We start from the raw sequence: 18,356 nt of genomic DNA, 5'->3' as shown, positions 1-18,356 counted from the left end.
TTTGTTTCCAGACAACAGCTTGGGATATCTACCACCGCACATCTGCAACGACGAGAGATACATACGACCATCAGAATGGCTTCCGCTACCAGCTTCTACGATTTCAAGCCGCTTGATAGTACGTACTGTCTTCAATTCTCTATTTTGTCCGAGTTGATGGGCGATGATTACCCCTCCATCCGTCATACGATAAGCTGACCGACCCCTCACCAAACAGAGAAGGGCAATGCGGTTCCTCTCACCGATTACAAGGGCAAGGTCGTCTTGATTGTGAACACGGCCTCGAAATGCGGGTTCACGCCACAATATGAAGGGCTTGAGAAGCTGTACAAGAAACTGAAGGAGACGCATGGGTTTGTCCACCATTCATTTCTCCCTCTACACCATCAACCCAACTCAACCTTTTTCATCTCAATTCTTTCAACCATGAACCAGCTCCTCAGACCCACACTTTTCATAACCCCGATTTCTCCTCCTCCTTAAGATACAACACCAAGCTAACTCCCCCTCCTCCCAGCGACGACTTCACCATCCTCGGCTTCCCCTGCAACCAATTCGGCGGCCAAGAGCCCGGCACCGACGACGACATCCAATCCTTCTGCCTCGTCAACTACGGCGTCTCCTTCCCCATAATGGGCAAGACGGACGTCAACGGCGACAAAGCCAACCCACTCTTCGAATGGCTAAAGGAAGAGAAACCCGGATTGCTCGGCATGAAGCGAGTCAAGTGGAATTTTGAGAAATGGTTGGTAGGCAGAGATGGGAAGGTTAAGCAGAGGTGGGCGAGTACGACGAAGCCGGAGGCGTTGGAGAAGCCGATTTTGGAGGAGTTGGCGAAGGGGAAGGCGGAGTTGTAAATGAGGGATGATGACTTTTGACTGGATTGAGGATGGAAAGGGTTGAGATTTGACATTCCAGTCTCTCCTTAATTGGTATAAAGTGTAAGGCTCTTTGCTCACGAGATTGGCCACATATCCAACAATGAATCATAATGAAACTACAACAGCATTTTTCTTCCTCTGCATAACTAACCAACTCTCTCAAATGAGCTTCCAAACCCCATCATGCTCTTCAATACCCACTTCTCTCCCCTCATCCAAAGCTCTCCTCCCCGCCTCAAGAATAGCAGTCGTAGCAACCGTATTCCTCAGCGTCGGCAAACCCCTCTTATCAAGCTCCTCCAACGCCCCCGGACCCTCCTTATTAACCTTTACACACCCATCTACAAACTTCTCAAAACTCACATATCCATATCCACCCTGCCCCGCAAAATTCCCCTCCTCATCAGGAGCATACCGCATATAAAACGGATTATACCACATCAGCTGCCCAACATTGTCGTCCGCAACATCATACCCCCTCTTCGCCTGATCAATCCGAATCTCGCCCTTCCCGCCCATATAGTGAAAATACTGATTCGAATGCACCCCCGCCTTCTGCGGCGCCGTCCACGACGCCGTATACACAGCCGTCGCCCGCTTACTCGGATCAGATTTCAGCACCCAATGCACCAGCAACGAGATCGTGTCCTCCGTACACGGATCACAGCCGAGTCCCACCGCGACCCCTTTACTCGCGCTCGCGGAGACTTTAACCGGCGTATAGCCCCGTTGCTGCACCATCGACTCGCAGATGTCGATATGGTGACTGTTCAAATAGTAACTGATGTCCGAATCGACGCCCGCCCACGCTTTGAAGGTCTCGAGCTGCGATTTCGGCTGCGACATGTAGCTGTAGAAATAGTTGAAATCACCCAACGACTGCGCTTTGAAGCGCGCGTCCGCGTACGCCGGGTCGTAGCGCTTGTGGTGCTCGATGTAGATGAAGACGCCATGCTTTTTGGCGGCCGCGAGCAGCGATTGGTGGTGCTCGAGGGTCTTGACCGCGGGCTTGGTGATCAGGACGTGGATTTTGCGTTCGATGGCGTAGAGAGCGATGGGGTAGTGGGTCGTGTCTGGGGTGAAGATTGTTATGGCGTCGCCGGGGGAGAGGGCGTCGATGGCGGTTTTGTAGGATTCCGGGTCGACTTTGTCGTCTGCGGGGTAGGATGCGAAGGAAGTGTCGAGGTTGTTGTAGAATTGGCAGATGTTCTTGTTGAGATGTTCGCCTGGAGAATTGTAAGAAGTTGTTGCTATTGTTGTTTGAGGGAGTGGGGTGAAGACATACGGATTGCGGGGTATTTTTTCCCTGATACTCCAACCATGGACAATTTTCCAACTTTTCCTCGTCGTCTTAAATCAAACATCGTCAAGCCGACGACGCCAACTTTCTTGTCTGATCCAGAGGCGCCTCCACCTACGAACCCGGTGGTATACTCTCCTGTGCCCACCATCAGGACATTCAATGGCTTCGAGCCATCAGCGGCTTTGGGATGGCTTGCGACCTCGGCCATGGTGATATTGTGTCAATTGCGTGCAAGAAGTGTGTTGTTGATTCAACCGGTATCGATTGGTGTGGAGAAGGAAGAAGAAGTTGTGGGGATGATGTAGAAGTAGAAGAAGAGCAACATCATGAGATCTGTTTACGCCTGATTGCCTCGAGTCGCGCGTCCGTGGGAAGGAACAATGAATTTTGCGGGTTTTGACGGGGACGACGGAAGAATAGAGGGGTCGAAGTCTGGTGGGGAAGAAACTCCACCAGCTCGCTCAAGAATAATCCGACGACGCCAGAGAAAAAAGAGTGTGTCGGGTCTGGTCTGGGCTGGGCTGTGGGCAAAGATGGGACGGAAGAACAGAACAGCAATAATAATTGTCATGGATTACTCGAAAGAGTAATTTTCGTGACAAGGTCATGTCCGCATGCTGATGGCTGGTGATGCGTGTTTGAGGTTCTCAATACGGCTCTTTGCAGGATTTGGGATCCCATCAGACGTCGACGATATCTTGTTGACAATATACCGCAGCAGCATATGATTGCTTTTGCTATCTGTGATGCACCAGGGGACGAGCAGAGACGAGGCGTCCTGGGCTGGGCTGGGGTAGCGCGGCTCGCTTGATTGAACCTTGGGAGAGAATTGCTTCTTCCTTTCCTTCAGTCTTACCTCACTGCATACTGCATGAGAATATTCGTACCTCTCCCTACGAAACTACCCCGCCAAATGGACTTCTTCCTCCTCGACACTCCCCATTCTTCCTCTCTTCCTGCACATCTCCCGCAAGCCAGCGCGTCCCGTCAACCAAATCAAATCAATGTCTGGACTCTCTGACCTCTACCAAAGATTTCTTCCGGCAATTGCGTGCATCTACCACCTGCACCGAGCTGATCAGTTGGCCTTCTCGTCCAGAGAATATATTAACGATGGTGATATTAATGCCCCGCACTTATCATCACTGGCGGAGCGATAACAGCCTGAAGCCCCCCTTACCCAAAGGATCTTCGGGCGTTGATACCCCACGCCTGGAAACCGCTTCAGAACCTTGCGAGGGCTTGCGAGGGCACCAGGGGCTGATCGGATGATCATCCTACACCCTGTGGTTGGTGGAATAATTCGTCCGTCTCTCATCCCGCAGCGCTCAACGACACCCATCGACATCTTGGTCAACCCAAACATCACATTTGCAGATGAAATCCCGGCTCAGAGGTACAGGGCCCGTACTGACCCTGCATCTGTCTTCCGGCCCTGCAAAAAGACGCATACAGAAAGTTACCATCGTGAGGTATCTCCGTGGACAGCATTCAGGTATGGCCTCAAGCAGGGGAGAATTCCTCTTTCCAGCCGTCTGGTATCGAGGCACGTCTCCAGCAGACCATGGAGAGTACTATACTTCGCCGCTTCCCCGATTTCTTGCCCGCAATTCACACTACGGTGGCACCAAAAAAAGAACCAAGACGCCTTGTTCGGAATAATATCATACGGCCCCCCCACTAGACGTCGTCAGAACTCTCATTCGACACATCTCGATGCAGTCCATATCCGGAAAATCCCTCCAGGGTTGTCTGAATTTCTCTTATACATACCGTGCTCATCTGGTGAGAGATCCAGCTTGACTTCGAGGCGACCTTCCGTTCTCGGACTTCACTTTTCGTTAAGTGTCTCATCAATTCTTTCATATATTAAGCTCCTTCCTCTTTGCAGTCTCACCTCATCGTCTCCAATATACATATAATATCACATCTTCTCTCTAATACAACAATCGTTTTGACAACTTAGAAGAGATCCAGCTACAGTCATGGCAGCAGTTAATGGAACAAACGGAACAAATGGGCACACGAGCTCTCGCCGTCCTCTGCCCTGCGGCATCTATGCCCCAACAATGACCTTCTTCGATCCCGAAACCGAAGAACTCGATATCCCCATCATCAAGAAACATGCCATTCGTCTCGCTGAAGCAGGTCTTGTTGGACTTGTTACAATGGGCTCCAACGGAGAAGCGGTCCACCTTTCACTCGACGAGAAGACAGCCGTCACAAAAGCTACCCGTGACGCGCTCGACTCTGCCGGCTTCACAAAAGTACCCATTATCGTAGGAGCCACCGAAGGTTCTGTCCGAGGGACAATCGAGCTCTGCAAGCATAGCGAGAGAGCAGGTGGAGAATATGTCCTTCTTCTTCCCCCCAGCTATTTCCGAGGCCTGATGGACGAAGATGCTGTGTACAATTACTTCATCGAAGTAGCAGATGGCAGTCCGCTCCCGATAATACTGTACAATTACCCTGGAGCTGTGGCAGGCATCGATATGGATTCAGATCTCTTGATCAAGCTCGCCAAACACCCAAACATCATCGGCACCAAATTCACATGCGGAAACACAGGGAAGCTCACGAGAGTGGCACTTGCAACAAATGCGAAGACACCATTCAGTGAAGGATCGGGATACATGGCATTTGGCGGAATGTGCGATTTCACAACTCAGACATTGATATCTGGTGGTTCAGGAATCATTGCCGGTGGAGCGAATGTCATGCCTAAAGTGTGCGTCAAGATCTGGGATCTGTATACGGAAGGCAAGCGAGATGAAGCATTTGCCATGCAAAAGATCCTCAGCAAAGGTGACTGGGTATTGACCAAAGCTGCCATTGCCGGTACCAAGAGCGCGATCCAGAGTTATTACGGCTATGGCGGCTATCCTCGTCGACCGCTGAAGAGACTTGACGAAGTCAAGACACAGGGCATTGCGGACGGAGTTGCGGAAGTCATGAAGTTGGAGAAGAGCTTATAGGTGGAAGATCTTGCATGCTGCATGCGTTTTGGGTGTGACTTTGGGTCTGCGTTTCCGGTTGGTTGGTCAAAGCATATATTATGGGGGTCTATCACGTGCTGGCGTGATGACCTTGTTTAGACGGCGAATCTTCAGCTTGATTCAGGATTTCAGAATGGCACATGTTCTAAATAGTTTAGAGGTTTATGTTTGGTTTTTTATGCTCAGTTTTCTCAGACAAGTTGTCTGAAGGTCTCAAGTTTGAGAGCACCCGCCGTCACTTTTGAGAATTGCGTGCCCTGAATTCGAGATAGGAGTTTGCTCACTTCTCTCTACCAAGTACAGACTAAGCTTTTTAAATCACTTTCTTCTCCAACTTCTTCTGTTCTCAACATCTGGTTCTCACTTTCCTCCAAATCAAATCCAGTTTTCCTCCCGTCATCACTACTTACCGCACATCCACCTCCCCATCTCAGCTACCTCCCCGACCAAGAATCAGTCTCCTGATCACCTCTCTCCAACCTCTCAACCTCTCAACCTCCAACCTGTACTCGCACTCATCATTATTTACCCAAGGAGGGTCTGACCGTCCGCCTGCCTACCTGCTGCAGCTGCACTCCACAAGCCTGCCGGCTAAACACTCGCAGCACGCACAGCAATCTATCCTCCCGCTGCAATTAATCTCTCTCCACACGAAAGGATCAGATGCTTGGACGACAATCTATCTAGCCGAGTGAGTTAAGCTATCTCGAGCTACTTCTCTTCTTCTTGCTCTAGAGCTCGCTGGGCAGCTCGCAAGAGACGGGATCTCAGCAAGCCTGTAAAGTGAATTCTCACGTGCCTCCTGTTCTTCCTCCTTTTCCTCCCCCTAACAACCAGCGCAGCCACAACATTAACTCTAACCCTAATAGGCGCTCTCTCAATCAAATTACCAAAATCTACTCCACAACAGAAAGAAGTCTACGTCACGTCACTTTCCCCCTTCTTCCTGGATCTAACGGTGCTGTCTAGTATCACGGCCTCGTCTGCCTTTGCTTACAACAGGAGGAGGAGGAGGAGGAGGGACGATAACGAAGGTGCTGGTGGTGATAGAGAGTGTGACGTGGAGTATAGGTTTTTCATTCGTGAGGGGAGGTATATGAGGGGCCCAGTGGGATTTTTACGTGGCGGGAGACGTTAGTGATGGGGAAGGGGAGAGGGGTGGAGAGTACGGGTGCTCGGGGTGCGGTGTGAGGTTGGAAGGGAGGAGGAGGAGGGAGAGGAAGGTTGAGGAAGCGCTAGGGAGGAGATGGAGAAGATATCGGTTTTGATTTCGAACTTTCGTGTGAAGTGGTGGAGGTTTTGCAGCTGGATGAGAGGTAGTCATTTTGCTTGAAAAAGAGTCAATTGAAAAGTAGCTATGGTGGCAGATTTAGATCTAGGGAGTTTTGGAGGCATTGAGACAAAGCTTTATCCGACTAACTCTTGGTCGGCTTGAAATTACGAACAACAGCTGTGGCCTCATGCTCGAGAAAGATGTGATGGCTTACTGGGGACTGATAGGCCAGGGGAGCCGAGATGGGAAAGGGGCTAGAAGGACAAGGCAACGCAACGGGAATACCTACTTCTTCTACGCTTATCTCTTGGTCTTGATGGCTAAATGCTAGTGATAGTGTGTTTAGTACATTCCCTTTCCTCCTCCTACGAATGTCATTCAATCTTTGCCCTTTTCCTGACAAGAATCTCCCTCCTTCCACCCAATTCTTCATTCAAAATATCCCAGCCTATCTCCGAGAGACACATTCTATTTGAAATCTTTTATGCTTGAGTTCACAGGAGAGGGGTTCAGGTAATGAGAAGGGTAGTGCGATTTAACAGCTGTATCGAAGATGGTTGGGAAACTCAGTCGAAATGAAGGGTATAGAAGAGAGAGGATGTGTGGCTAGGAGATGACCTGGTATCGGGGATGGGATACGGGTTTTAGAACCCGTATTGATTGATGTTTCTCTGACATTGCTGGCATAAAATTGCCGTTTGAATATTGATTTTGCAACTTGGTGTGTCTCAGATTGCTGAGTAAAACTAGCAAGGTAGTCACGATAAAGGAAATAGGAAGGAGAGTCCTGTGTATTGGGGGTTGGACAAGAATTTCGACTCTCCATTTCCTTCACCCCACTACCTTGCTCTTCGTCACCATCTTTTGCAAGTAAATAGAACAAGCAGTCCATAAATCCAACTTTTGAATCTTGGAACCCGATTCACTAAAACGTGCTGACTACAACACGCCCTCTACCCTTTCTGTAGTATATAATAAACTAAAACTTCCTCAAAATTAGGATAACTCTTTTTATCATCATCAAGACACCTTCGCACAGCCATAGGACGTTCTAAGCAGGATGGCTACGTCTGAGACAGCCCGGAACCAGACACTGATCGAGCTCCTGGAATAAGACCTTTTGCTGTCGTAGAAGAATGTTATATGCGTCGAGGACTTTGATACCTTAATTTTTGCTTTGCGTCGCCTTGTACTTATTTGACAACAGAAAATAAACGACGGCCTTGCGCCTCCCAACGGGTGAAATTGTCTGATGGTTGACAGCCACTAAGCTGGAGACTGAAGATTTATTTCTTTTTGGGACGAAAACATGTTCTGTGTTGCTTATGCAAGTATAATGTCCCACAATCGAACTTGCCTGCAAGCTGAGTGAACTTCTCAACTCTGGCCCAAGATTCGGAGTTTGGTCTCAAACACAACCAGAGGAAGTCATACACATAACAAAATGAACACTCTTCAAGATATTCAACTCATAGATTGAACCTCTATAAATGTCATCTTATATCAACCTCAACGAGCATTCGAACCCCTCCTCGCCAAATTCTTATGCAAAGTATGCTGCCTCATAAAAGCACCACACACCGCCCCAATAACCGCAATCCCCATCCCCGTCAAGAAAACACCTCTCAACGCCCCCGCAAAACTATCCATAACACCCTGTTTCCACCCCTCAGGAAGGTGTTTCAGCTCATCGAAACTATCTCTAATACGTCTAATTTCCTCATCTGCTCCTTTTCTCCCGCCAAATTTCTCGTTCAGAGATGAGACGAGGATATTTTGATACACAGTGCTGGCGATGGTAACGCCTATCGTCGACCCAGTGGAGCGGAATGCGTACGTGGCAGAGGTGATAACTGCTTGGTGGTCGTGTGATACGGCCGAGATGACGGCTAGGAGAGTGACTGTTAACATACCTCCGTATCCGATTCCGACTAAGGTTTGATAGATATAAACAGGCCAATCTGGACGATCGAAACCGAGTGTTGCGAGAAGTCCAGTGCCGAGGCAGAAACTGACCATGACGCAAATAGACAGGATTTTGTATTTCCCGGTACGATTCATGATGAGTCCACATCCTAGAGAGCCCACGGAGGATCCGATTGATTGGGGGATGAGACGGACACCTGAAGCGGTGGTGGAGAGACCTTTGGCTTGGTAGAAGATGGGGACGTAGAAGAGGACCATGAAGGTTACCATTGTGAGGAACCAGTTGCAAAGGCATGCTGCTGCGACTGTACGGTTCAGGAGTAGGCGGACGGGAATGACCGGCTCGGATGCAATGTATGTTTCGACGTAGATGAATACACAGAGGGAAGCTGCTGAAAGAGGTAGGGAGACCGTGACAAGTGGGTGATTCCAGGGAACGATATTTCCACCTGAATTGAGGCCGAGGAGTAGGAGGACCAGGGTAACGAGGAGAGTAAAAGATCCGAGGAAATCGACCCGAGAGAGCTTCGACTTCTCAGACTTCTTGGCTGGTATATTGACCGTCCACCACACCAAGAATCCAGAGATGACAACCAAGGGGACTTGTGCAAGGAAAGCGACTCTCCATCCCCAAACATCATTCACCCATCCACCGAATATGCCTCCCAACCCGGCTCCAGTGCCATAACAGACATTTCCGACGCCTTGTATAAGTCCCCTCTTCCTCAATGGGACCAAATCGCTAGCCACAAATGTAGATATAGCCATCAATCCGCCTCCACCCATACCAGCCACTACTCGCCCTGCAATCATCATCCATTCCGAGTTCGCAAGCCCGCACATCAAGTTCCCCAGCGCAAACAGTATATTCGAGACCACCAGCCCCGCTTTCCTCCCAAAGATATCCGTCAATCGCCCAGACAATGGCTGGCACGCCGCATTGGCGTTTAGATATGCAGACGCAAGCCATGAAAGAAGAGTAAGTGATCGAAAAGAAGTCGAGATGGGAGCCGCCAAAGTAGCAACGACTGTACTATCGAGGGCACCCAGGAAGACGCCGACGTAGATACTAGCTAGAATAACGACTAATCTGCGAGTAGATATTTCATCTGGGAGCACAGTTTCCTCTGCAGTGTCCTGCTCGATGGCGTCTTCGTCCGCAGCAGTAGGTTTCGGCGCATCGCGAAGCAGCGGGGTTTCTTCGTCCAATCGGGGGTTGTCGATGGCCATTATAGTATATTAAAGATATATGAGATGTGAAGCAAAGGAAAGAGAGAGAGGAGGAAAATTTTCATACTTATGCTGTGGGATGAAAGGTGGGATGAGGGAAGGGAGCTCAGGTACCAGTGGTGGATCTACGATAATGTAATCGTGACAATGACGTCCGATAGCGGGAAGAAGCTAATTGTGATGAGAAATCGAGCATTGGACTTAGAGTTTGTGATGGTAATCTAAGTGGCGGTCGAAGACATTGGATAGAATCTCCGAGTGAGATTTTGAAGATCTGAAGTTCGGGAATTCTGGTTAATGGAATGCTTGTGCTGGGAAGAGACATTTCGAGCCAGCCAAGGCAGATTTTGTCCGGGTCAGTCACGTGCCGAGCACTTTTCTGCAAAGTTATCCGTTCTGTAGTCATCAGATAAACGATGCAGACGATTTAAGTAGGACTCATACATATCCTAGTTTATACAATATACGTTGCTGCGAAACGAGGCTTTGCCAAGCGGTCAAACGTCCTAAGAAGACACATCCTCAAAACTTTGACGAACAGTTCTGCTGCAAGTGTGCCTATTCTATACTACCCGTTCGATATAAGCATGAAACGTGCCACCCATCTCAACAGTTATTGACATCTGGCTCCAATGGCGGGGTAGGTTGCATCTTCGTGCTGTATGCGGGGTCCAGTAAGGCTGAGAAGAATTCATGCACGCCGAAGACTCGCATTCAAGGACCCATCTCTCCCAGAAGTGCATGAAATTCCAGGCAGCTGGTTGGAAAAGCTTCACACCAGCATGGCACCCTCAAAAGAGTCAGCGGCAGCTGTGAAGTGTTCATCTCTTTCACCTTCTGACTGCCACTTCGTGGCGCAGTCTCGGTCAGGCAAGGCAACCTATTCGGTGTGCACGTCACGAAACCACACCCTCACAAAGGGCAAAAAAGAAAGGGAATTTTGAGGCTGATATCTGCCTGATGGTGAGTAGTGTGGTAGGATATAAGAGCCCCCAATTTCTGGGAATTCTCTAAAACTTTGCCTTACCTTTGAATAAATATCTCTCCCAGAGCAAGAAAAGAGAACGAAATATCTAAAGTCAACATCACCGAAATAACAACAAGAAAACAAAGTTCACTTATTAAGAACCAAACCATCAAAATGTATGCCTACTCACCACTCCAGCCGCAAAACTCACAAAAGCTAACACACCAACCCAGGCCATTCATCGACTGCATCCGCTGCGGCTACTCCTTCTATTCCAGCTCTCGCGACAGAGTCCATTCCCAATACTGCTCTTACTGCGAGAAGAGTTCCTCGGGCGCGATCACCAAATATGTTGTTCAAAAGAAAGAAGAGAGCAACAACACCGTAACCGGCTTCACGAGAAGGGATGCTCAACACATTGTCGATTCTGTGTTTAGTCAACCGAGGAGCAGCGATGTTAGTGCTAGGGAGGTGACTTTTGAGAAAGGGAGGTTCTCGGTTAGGGAGGAATATGAGAGGAGGTGATGACTCATGGTTAGAGGTTGGAGGTCGTTCAGGAAAGGGAAATCTGGATGGGTGTAGAATGGGATTTGGTCTTCGTGTACTTGATGCTTGTCGGAGTTTATGGATTGGATTTATGACTGGATGATAGGAGGAACATGATTATGGGTGGCGATTTCGTACTTTCCGCAGTTCTTTCACAGCTCTGTTTAGAGTCGCGTAAGGTAGAACAATACAACGTCTCAATATCGAGAACATATTTCTCAGCAACGACTATCAGAACACTTGATCTGCTAAATATAAAGATCGAGACTTCAATGATAGTCCTATTTTGCGATGATAACGTAACATGCTTTTTATATTAAATGGGAGAATCTTCTCATGCGTTTTTAACATTTTCTGAGCAGTTTACTCAAAACACAAGTGTGTGAGTTCTCATTGCCAGGAGCGGCTCAAACCTAGCATCAGAACAAGCTCGCAGTTTCGAGACTCATTGACAAAACAGAAAAAAACATGGCTAGCTAGCAGCTAGAAAAACACTCAACCCAACTCGAGCCCCAACACCACAACAACCTGAATATCTGGTGCGCAAAGCTGCCCATGTTAGGCATCCTTTTCGCCTCAGCAGATCGCTATCACGTGGAGCACTGCCGCCACTGTACTGCCACCCTCATACCATGGCTGTTCGCAACTCGCAATGGCTCATGGATTTTTTTGACCATACCAAGTTGTTCAAAAATATACCAAATCAATGCGTGGATGATTTGGAAGGGGATGATGTTCGGTCCACGCAATGCACTTTGGGGTTGGAGCTAGATAGCGGGTGTTGCTAGGCGGCCATTGACTTTGAGGAAGGAAAATTGTCCACGATCATCCCAGACAATGAGCAGAGTATCGGGAGATATATGTCACATAGGTAAGATGTGAGGTTATTCGATTCAATTGAGTTGAATAAAAGGAGCACAAAGAATTGCACGGAAGTGAATAATTTTAAAATCCCCTGAATTGGGTCTCAGCCTTCTCTCCCTACCGTGCTAAAAATAACTCGGGCTGTTGATCTTCCTCGCCCGGATTCGCGTTCGCTGAGCCTCTCCAAAGCAATTGCATTGCGTACCGCTCGCTCCCGCTACTGTACACCTTCGTTCTCTTCTTGTCTTGTTTACATCTCTTCTTCTTCACTTATCAAGCTCTTCAAAGAATCATCAACTTTCATTCTCAGCTGTACCTCCGCCGCAGCCAGGCTTGTTTACTCTCGCCCATACGATACAGTGTCAAGAAGAACACCCGAGACAGAACATCATGGGGTTAGCACTGGAATTCGACGCACACAATCTGCAGAAAATCAAACTCGGTGTACATATCGCTCAAGCCGTATTGATTTTCGTAACATGGGCGATGGAAATTGCAGTCTTTCATGATGCGGAGAGCATTGATGGTCGAGCTGGGTGGTATTTTGGCTTGGTAGGCTGCAGCCTTATCCCCTTTTTATTCACAACTTGAAAAGTACTGGGGCATCATGCTAATTCGTGGGTATGGTAGTGCTTCTTGTGTATTCCTGCGATAATATACCTTACGATGACTCCACGATTCCCACGAACTCGCAAATTCGCTCACCCGTATGGTCTAGCAACAGTGGATTGCCTCTTTGCAGTTTTGTGGATCTCTGCCTTTGCTGCACAAGCTAGCTATAATTCCTCTGGGAAATGCAATGGAGCATGTGGGATAAGCAAAGCTATTGTTGGATTTGGAGTGTTCATCTGGTACTTTCCCCCATATTTCTTTTTACCTGTAGGACAACAAGCTGATGGTAGTATCAACAGGCTATTATGGTGTGCAACAGCTTTCATGAGCTTTTACGGCGTGGCGTATTACAGAAGAGAGGGATATCTGCCAGGAGCCAGTAGAGCACCATTTAATGCTCAAGCCATCGATCCCGACAAGGAGGCATTCTCGACGGCTCCTCATGACGACGAGTACGCACCTGTACACAACACGGACGACCATGAAGCAGCGGGCAGCTCATACGCAGGTGCCTCGACAGTCGGTAGTGCGTATAACCCAGATTCGGCGTACAGCGGCTATGTGGCTCCACATATTGCAGACGAGCCATCGGGATATCAAGGATACAGTGGTTCAGGGTCCATCAATTCCGCTGGTGGGAGACTGAACTTTCCGGAAGCTAGATATGATAATGTGTGAAGAGCGAAAATATCGGGGGGCTTGAAACGATAGTAAGGGCGTTTATGGGTATTTTGTATGGAGTATGCATTGCCGTCGATACCAGTAGCTTTGCAATAGATGAGATATTCTTTTGCTGCACCATACATGCTTAGACATTGGATTTGCTATACAAATTTTCTGCGAACATGAGGGGCAATTTTACATCCGGAGGGGCTACGGAAGAGAGAGCTTATGAAGGGAACAACGGGAGGGAAAGCTCTTTGGGGCAATTGTCCCGGTCCGAAGCTTCCATTGGTCACCATCAGTTGATGGCTCAAAAGTCCCTGGTCAGATGTTCAAACAAAAGCATACAACACAAATATATATCAACCTTTCTCTACCCTCTTGGTTTCTATCATCTTGCGATTTCTCTCTTTCGCATGATCAAGTTGGTGCAACCAAGACAAAATACACAACCCACATTTCCTGGTTTGCTCAGCCACCAACCACGCCTCTGCCATGCACCTCGTTGCGTTGCAACCTCGCACAGTTGTACCCATGTCTCACCACCAAAATCTCTCTCTTCCTCATCATTCAACATGTGAAAACCACCTCTCTTGTTGGGGTGAAGATCCCCAAAATCAACTAGTATGCGGGAGAGCCCGATGAGCACCATTGCCCAATCACCGGGCGTGGGGACAGAAGGTGGTCAACCCAAACGGGGCAAGAGTGACGCCGCTCAACCTCGCAAGCTTGGAAACAGGATTGCGGGGTCGTCGTTGCTGAAATGTAAGAAGCCTCTTTCTTTCTCCTTCCCTCTTTCTTACATACTTCTTCTTCTTTCTCCAAACGCAACTGCAGGAGAAGGACCGAGAGTTTTGCTTCCGTTATTGCCCGCCGGATAATTGATTTGCTGCAAGAAGAGAATTCTGTTTTTGGGAGTACGGAGACTGTAAGCGGGGTACTTAACGTCTGAAGTGGATTGAAGTACAATTACTACAAACGGGCTACAAAATAGGAGAGCGTCAGACTTTGGAAGAAAGCTACACATATTCCTCCCAGCAAAAGATCAATCGAGCAATCAAGATGCCTAAAGTACGTTCTCATGAACCCTTCCAGCTCATCAACTCACCTCATCTTCCACAACAACTGACACCAATCTCAGATCACCACCCTCCTCTTCGACTGCGACAACACGCTCGTACTCTCGGAATCCCTCGCCTTCGAGGCCTGCGCCGAACTCGCCAACGAGATCCTCTCCTCGCGCGACATCCCCGACCGCTACACCGGCCCGCAACTCCTCTCCGAGTTCGTCGGCCAGAACTTCCGCGGCATGATGGTCTCCCTCAAAGCCAAGTACAAGTACGAGATGTCCGACGCGGAGCTCGAGACCTACGTCACCCGCGAAGAGGACCAGGTCATCAAGAAGCTGAAGGAGAAGCTGCAGCCGTGCGCGGGCGTCGATAAGGAGTTGCAGAAGTTGGATCAGGAGAAGAAGTATGAACTTGCGGTTGTGAGCAGTAGTGCGTTGAGGAGAGTTAGGGCTAGTATCGAGAAGGTGGGCCAGGATAAATATTTCCCGTACGATTGGGTCTTCTCGGCGGCGACGAGTCTGGAGAAACCGACCAGCAAGCCGGATCCGGCGATCTATCTTCATGCGATGAAGACGCTGAATAAGACGGCGGAAGAGTGTGTCGCGGTGGAGGATAGTAAGTCGGGGGCTACGGCTGCGTTTAGGGCTAAGATTAAGACGATTGGGTATACGGGTTCTTATGAGCCTGAAGAGCAGGAGAAGATGAAGAAGGTATTGGTTGATGCTGGATGTGCGGTTATGATGAATGATTGGAGCGAGTTTGAAGGGTGCTTGGAGAAGATTGAGAAGGGTGAGGTTTAGATGATTGGGAGTGCGGTTGTTAGAGCCATAGATCTGGGTTACACCGATAGATGCGCGTCTAGATCGAGATATGCTTGCTTCTTGGGTTTTTTCTTGTATGATTGTCTTTTTGGTTGCTGTGTTTGGGTTCCTTTGCCAAAAGATAGTGCTTCTGTGGTTTTATGATGAATACACCGAGTTTGATGATTGTTTATTTGATGGCTGTCCAAATATTCTCTTCTTTTGTGACAAAACCGATCCAGCAATTTAGAGAGTTGAAAGTCCTGAGATGAGTGACTGACTTATATGAGCTAAATGTGACCAGGCAGACACAGTACTTTTGAGACTCGAAAGTTTGAGATTAAGCTCATGACTTATATCAGTCAGAAATATCCAGCCCGATTCCACACTTTGGAGGGTCGAAAATGCTAACTTGAGCGACGGACTTATGTTGATCAAAGGTAGCCAATCTAATTCAGTATTTTGGACCATCAAAAGTGCAGAGCTGAGGACGCCACTTATGCTAATTGAATGTGGCCAGTACTCCGGAAGGCCAAAAGTCTTGAACTGTGTTGAAACCTTTACGTTGGCTAAATGTAGCAGATCAATGACAGTCACCAGTCCGCTAGCTACTTCATCATTCAGACATACTCCCTGAGAACTTCCCCAGATTTCACTCAAAACCAACATAATCCATCCTACTAGCTTGGCGCTAGTGTCGATATAAACGCCCTTTTGCTCTTTGCGCACTCTTCAAACAAGAAAACATAATGACGATTGAACGCAAGCTGTGTTGAGCCAGCGGCAGTTAGGCTCTCTAGCCTAGCAAGTTCCAGGAAGTAGTGGTTGAAAGACCGAATATTGTTGCGCAACTTGTCGTCAGACGTCGCAGGGTGCTCTTGCTTGTGTTGTCTCTTCGTAGAGCTACTTCCTCGTATACGACTAAGGCTAGATCTCATCTGTGAGTTAGGTGAAGGACGATTATTCGACGTAGAGGTTCGTGTTGGGGGCGAACGAGCACGCTTGTTGTCGGCACTGAGAAAGCTTTGCTGCAGGATGCCATCAGTGCGTGGAGCGTTCTCTCGGCGGGACGGTGTGTACACCCTCGCCGTAAAATCATTCATATCGTTATGGGCGGGCCGAAGAGTGACTGTATTACAAGGCCAGTGAGTTGACAATAAAGAAGATATTGACAACACAAAAGCAAGCGACAGAATATCACAAGTGAGGCGAATAGATACTGGTAGATTGTTCAGACTGATGATTGGATCATAAATCATGATTCTAGAGAACACGAGATGGGAGTGCTTGAAAGATCGACCTGAAGACCAGGCTTTGAAATTGGCACTCATCAGGAGGAAAGAAAGGAAAAGTTAGTACAGCAAATCAGATTATTACGCGATGCGGCCCATCTGGTATTTGAAATACGTGACTTCACTGACGCCTTCATTCTTGGGACCCAGTGCTGCTTAACCAACAAAGGAAATGGGCAGAAGGGGTAGCGCAATTATTTATTCGAACAGAACATCATACAAACATATAACCTATCGTAAGCTGATGTGTACCGACGACGCAAGAGACGAGTCCACCTGCATTGCTCAGGAGCATTTGATAACGTTGAGGACTCCGTTCGTAAGTCTGTTACCTGGGCCGGCCCATCAGGAAGCTGTTGACGCTCTGTAAGGTGGCACGACTCGGATTCGTATCTGGCATAGATGTTGAGATCCACCCCAGACGACTTCGTATGAAAGCCTTGTCAATTGAAGCCGTTCCTTCTTGGCCCTCAACTAGGCTGCCTTGGCCATCGAAGAAGAGGCACAGTATCGCAAGTGCTGCTCCGATCGCGAGATCTTTGCCGCTTTCGCATGCAATTACTATTCGTTTTGGACTGGCCGTTTTGCTCCTTTTCATGGAATCTGCCACGAACGTCATAAGTACAGGCAGAGCTAGTCGGAGACTTCTACTGCCCAGCTTGCTGGAACCAAGGCCAGCTTCCATTCGTGTTGGAGACGTCTGCCAAGTGCTTTGATCTGTGACTTTTGGTTGTAGTGTGATGGAACAGGCGTTGGGTGCTGTATCCATGCCCAAACTATCAGATATTGTACCAACGAACAGAGCAGAAGTGGGTAGCACAAGTCTCAATCCTGGGGCTGTAGTTGCACTCATACACAAAGACTGCGAGACCAGCTCCTCAATCAGCTCTGGCAAGTCGCTCTCCGAGGTGCTGAGTAGATGTTCCTTATTGGCCCAGAAAACGGGAGGAGTAAGACCATGGACCCAATTCTCTGTATCATCCCCAGCTCCTTGAATGTATCCTCCTCCGCTGACTTCCCCGCCTACTACTCTGCGTGAAACTGTACAGCATATGAATGGATGGAAATCTCCAAATATAGCGGATGATGGGGTAAGATCAGATTCTGGAGTCACCCAAATTGGACGGAGGGGCTTCGAAATGTGGTTTCTGAGATTTTCCAACGGTAGCTTGAGGGATTGGAGCGCGAGGACAAAAGATGGCAATAGAGCAGATATCTGAGCGTGCTCTGACTTAGAAACAACCTGTGGCGGGGTATAGAGCTCGTGATAGGAAGGTTCGGCAGGAAAAAGATATCGATTGAGAACACTGCACCAAATAGGTATGGTCTTGCTCAAAGCATCTGGCATTCCTGTAGTCTATCAACCCTGTATTCGCATAGGGGAGGACGAATCTTACGCTTGCCTCGCCTCGTGGAATCTATGATAATGCATCTAGAGAGGTATAAGTGACTGGGTCTGCTGCGCAGACACAAGACCTACCCATCATGCTGGCCAATTGTTTCCAGCAAATGCATATTCAACCTGCGGGAGCTGAACTTCCACACTCCAGTATGACCATCTGTGCTCTTGAAATATGCACTTCCGCCCTTGATCTTGGGATCAATGTACCAACTTCCGCACCGTTCATTTGCGATCAATGGCCTGTTATACGCATCTGCCACTCGCTGGGCAAATGCTGCATCATGCTCAATGGAGCGCAGGCGGTTCTGGATAGAGAGAGCTGAGCGTTTGAGATCGCCAAGCGTTCTCGAGAAGTTGTGATTTGCTTGCTCTGAGAAAATTAGCTCAGATGAGGTTGGGAATGGCATCTGAATCTTGGCATGGGAAATGATAAAGACAATAGAAAAGATCCTTTCGAAGACCAAGACAGACCGAGATCAAGATAAGATGCTGCAGAATGGTACTCGGCAATCTGAAAACGCGACCTCGCGA

At 48.5% G+C, this 18,356-nt stretch overlaps 9 protein-coding genes across 9 annotated transcripts; 4 read left to right on the top strand and 5 right to left on the bottom strand.

The window, feature by feature from the left end:
• Positions 1–26: 26 nt before the first annotated feature.
• On the top strand, positions 27–1,018 carry LY89DRAFT_705677 (glutathione peroxidase). Its single transcript, XM_018217468.1, has 3 exons — positions 27–118; positions 218–353; positions 518–1,018. Exons 1-3 carry the CDS (start codon positions 76–78, stop codon positions 855–857), a joined length of 519 nt encoding a protein of 172 aa, XP_018074112.1. The 5' UTR covers positions 27–75; the 3' UTR covers positions 858–1,018.
• Positions 1,019–1,040: 22 nt separating this feature from the next.
• LY89DRAFT_640977 (NAD binding Rossmann fold oxidoreductase-like protein) lies at positions 1,041–2,507 on the bottom strand (the record flags this gene model as incomplete). Its single annotated transcript, XM_018211693.1, has 2 exons — positions 2,167–2,507; positions 1,041–2,107 (listed from the first exon to the last, which is right to left on the bottom strand). The coding sequence occupies exons 1-2, from the start codon at positions 2,390–2,392 to the stop codon at positions 1,041–1,043; spliced, it is 1,293 nt and encodes a 430-aa protein (XP_018074111.1). The 5' UTR covers positions 2,393–2,507.
• Positions 2,508–4,169: 1,662 nt separating this feature from the next.
• On the top strand, positions 4,170–5,159 carry LY89DRAFT_579725 (aldolase; the record flags this gene model as incomplete). Its single annotated transcript, XM_018209022.1, has 1 exon — positions 4,170–5,159. One exon carries the CDS (start codon positions 4,170–4,172, stop codon positions 5,157–5,159), a length of 990 nt encoding a protein of 329 aa, XP_018074110.1.
• Positions 5,160–7,764: 2,605 nt separating this feature from the next.
• LY89DRAFT_682620 (MFS multidrug transporter-like protein) lies at positions 7,765–9,915 on the bottom strand. The gene has a single exon (XM_018214537.1). The coding sequence runs from the start codon at positions 9,607–9,609 to the stop codon at positions 7,963–7,965; it is 1,647 nt and encodes a 548-aa protein (XP_018074109.1). The 5' UTR covers positions 9,610–9,915; the 3' UTR covers positions 7,765–7,962.
• A 2,461-nt stretch (positions 9,916–12,376) lies between these two features.
• LY89DRAFT_731009 (uncharacterized protein) lies at positions 12,377–13,276 on the top strand (the record flags this gene model as incomplete). The annotated part of the gene is made up of 2 exons (XM_018219536.1): positions 12,377–12,538; positions 12,617–13,276. 2 exons carry the CDS (start codon positions 12,377–12,379, stop codon positions 13,274–13,276), a joined length of 822 nt encoding a protein of 273 aa, XP_018074108.1.
• Positions 13,277–13,951: 675 nt separating this feature from the next.
• Positions 13,952–14,387, bottom strand: LY89DRAFT_459638 (uncharacterized protein). The gene has a single exon (XM_018207677.1). It carries the CDS (start codon positions 14,286–14,288, stop codon positions 14,061–14,063), a length of 228 nt encoding a protein of 75 aa, XP_018074107.1. The 5' UTR covers positions 14,289–14,387; the 3' UTR covers positions 13,952–14,060.
• On the top strand, positions 14,324–15,131 carry LY89DRAFT_731008 (HAD-like protein; the record flags this gene model as incomplete). Its single annotated transcript, XM_018219535.1, has 2 exons — positions 14,324–14,332; positions 14,403–15,131. 2 exons carry the CDS (start codon positions 14,324–14,326, stop codon positions 15,129–15,131), a joined length of 738 nt encoding a protein of 245 aa, XP_018074106.1.
• A 619-nt stretch (positions 15,132–15,750) lies between these two features.
• LY89DRAFT_459632 (uncharacterized protein) lies at positions 15,751–16,658 on the bottom strand. Its single transcript, XM_018207676.1, has one exon. The coding sequence runs from the start codon at positions 16,460–16,462 to the stop codon at positions 15,812–15,814; it is 651 nt and encodes a 216-aa protein (XP_018074105.1). The 5' UTR covers positions 16,463–16,658; the 3' UTR covers positions 15,751–15,811.
• On the bottom strand, positions 16,341–18,326 carry LY89DRAFT_640963 (tRNA a64-2'-o-ribosylphosphate transferase-like protein). The gene is made up of 3 exons (XM_018211692.1): positions 17,904–18,326; positions 17,821–17,855; positions 16,341–17,773 (listed from the first exon to the last, which is right to left on the bottom strand). The coding sequence occupies exons 1-3, from the start codon at positions 18,230–18,232 to the stop codon at positions 16,752–16,754; spliced, it is 1,386 nt and encodes a 461-aa protein (XP_018074104.1). The 5' UTR covers positions 18,233–18,326; the 3' UTR covers positions 16,341–16,751.
• Positions 18,327–18,356: the final 30 nt, after the last annotated feature.

This window comes from Mollisia scopiformis (assembly GCF_001500285.1).
Source record: "Mollisia scopiformis unplaced genomic scaffold LY89scaffold_7, whole genome shotgun sequence".
Lineage (NCBI taxonomy): Eukaryota > Fungi > Ascomycota > Leotiomycetes > Helotiales > Mollisiaceae > Mollisia > Mollisia scopiformis.
This window is presented reverse-complemented; position numbering and strand designations above follow the sequence as displayed.